The sequence below is a fragment of the Pundamilia nyererei genome, unplaced genomic scaffold (genome assembly GCF_000239375.1).
Source record: "Pundamilia nyererei isolate P.nyererei 1_Seehausen unplaced genomic scaffold, PunNye1.0 scaffold00426, whole genome shotgun sequence".
In the NCBI taxonomy this organism is placed as follows: Eukaryota; Metazoa; Chordata; class Actinopteri; order Cichliformes; family Cichlidae; genus Pundamilia; species Pundamilia nyererei.
Window position 1 is genome coordinate 309964 of NW_005187827.1, and position 2064 is coordinate 312027.

Genomic DNA, 2064 nt, shown 5'->3' on the forward strand with positions numbered 1-2064 from the left:
AAATGAAAGTCAGTAGAAGCAAGACAGAATGCGTGTGTGACTGATAGGCAGACAGGTGTAATAGTGAAGCTGGAGGGAGCAGAGGTGGTGAAGGTGGATGAACTTAAATACCTGTGACCAGGCATCCAAAGCAATAGACAGTGCATAAGAAATGTGAAGAAGAGAGTGCAAGCCAAGGTGAAGTAGGTGAGGACAAGTGTCAGGAGTGATTTAAGGTATTAGTGTAGCTATGATGTGTGGTTTGGAGATGTTGACACTGACTCGGAAGGACAAGATGAACAGGATTAGAAATGAGTATATGAGAGAGACAGCTCAGGCCGAGTGGTTTGGACACAAAGTTAGAGAGGCAAGGCTGAGCTGTTTTGGACATGTGCAGAGGAGGGATAGTGCAAAATGGGGCTGACAGGCAGGAGGAAAAGAAAATACCTCAGAGACCTCATCCATGAATGAGGACATGCAGAGGGCTGGTGTGACAGATGAAGATGTTAGGGACAGGGCCGATCATTTATCAGTTCAAACTGACGGATGAACAAATCAATATATTTTATAGCAATTGTATTTAGAGACTTTATACTATACCTATTCCTACCAGAATTAAACAACAAAACTTACATTTCAATTCTCTTAAACTTTATTTTAAAATAATAATAAAGAAATAAAGTAGCAAAGATATAATAATTCACAGGGATTGTAAAAAAATACAAAATGAGCAGAAAAGGTACAAAAAAAACCCCGTGTAAGCAGCAAGTTCCTTTTATAAGACCCACTTTAACAGGTCTTTAACGGACATAATTGTTTATGATCCCACGTCACGTGAATGCAGCATGTGAAACGTTTGCGTTCGGAGTCAGACAGTTGGTTTTATCGTTTCTCAGCAGGCGTTTAGAGTTTATGATCTCGAGGGGAGTTATCTTACAAAGCCGCTCTGTTTTCGCCTCTCTAAAGACGACGCCTGCGATTGGCCGCGCGTCACGTGACCTCACAGCTGATTTCGTTGGATGAAGTGTTTTGCTTTTGTAGCCATTTCTGGTTAGCAATCCCGTAGGGTAGCGTAGCAGTCATTGTTGTGACTTTTTAACGGCGCTACTATGGCACAGGCGGCACAGACTAATGCCTTTGATGCAAACAACTCTCCAATCAGGGTAGAACACGATAAGAAACGTCGGCAGTTTGTCATCAGGCTGAATGGTGAGTTCAACATGTAAACATTAGCGTGCCAGCTGATGCTAGTGTTAGCTTTCGCTCTTGCTAACGTCGTCGTCGCTCCTTTATTGATACCTACAGCTGCCATTTCAGACACGGATGGCTGCTCACATATAGACGGAGCCTGTCTTCTGACTTTACCACCAGTACCGGTGCTTTACTTTTCTTTCTTTTCGGCGAGACCAAAGTATTTGGCCTCCCAGACCTCAAACCAAGCACGCAAATTTGAAAAGCACACAATCCCAAATACACAAATTCCAGTATTAATCTTCCAAGTAAAACTCATTTGTAGCAAAATACCTTCCCCTACGGTTATATTAAGATTCAAACACCATTTCAGCTTTCCAGAGTCAGTATTTTATCTGCCAGGCCTCCAAATGTGCTGTGCTACTTCCTTTCAAGCGTTCAGTTCAAGTGCTTTAAACATATTTTAAAGTTTTACACAGTCTTCTTCGTTTGATATATATTAATCCTTTACGACACACTAATATTACTGTTTTAAGTGTGTCAGTAGTCGTGTTTGTCCTGGTCAGTTGTGGGTCAGCTGTTAAGAGGAAAATGGTGGATGCCATTGTTGTGCTGAATGGAGATCTTTATCTTTTCTTCACCCAGCAACACGACCCTTCCTCCACAAGGGCATGCCTGCACCTGGCCACTCGTGCCTCGTCTTTCTCAGCAGCCATGTTGCAGCGCTACATGCAAATTAAAATCTGCTACCACACCTTAATAATGTAACTGGGGCACTTAGAGTCAGCTTTAAAATGCTGAAATGTTGAAGTAATTGTGGGATGAAACTTGTAGTGTGCACAAGCAGGGTGGCAGGCTTCTGCAGGTTCTGTTCTTTGTTTGTTTGTTTGTTTG

The 2064-nt window shown here is 42.4% G+C and overlaps 1 protein-coding gene across 1 annotated transcript in view; it reads left to right on the plus strand.

Moving 5' to 3' along the window:
- Positions 1-846: 846 nt before the first annotated feature.
- natd1 (protein NATD1) overlaps positions 847-2064 on the plus strand; it is a 2895-nt gene continuing 1677 nt past the window's right edge. The window contains exon 1 of the mRNA XM_005753418.1: positions 847-1188. Within this exon, the coding sequence (XP_005753475.1) occupies positions 1089-1188 (100 nt within the window). The 5' untranslated portion in view covers positions 847-1088. The remainder of the gene's footprint in view (positions 1189-2064) is intronic.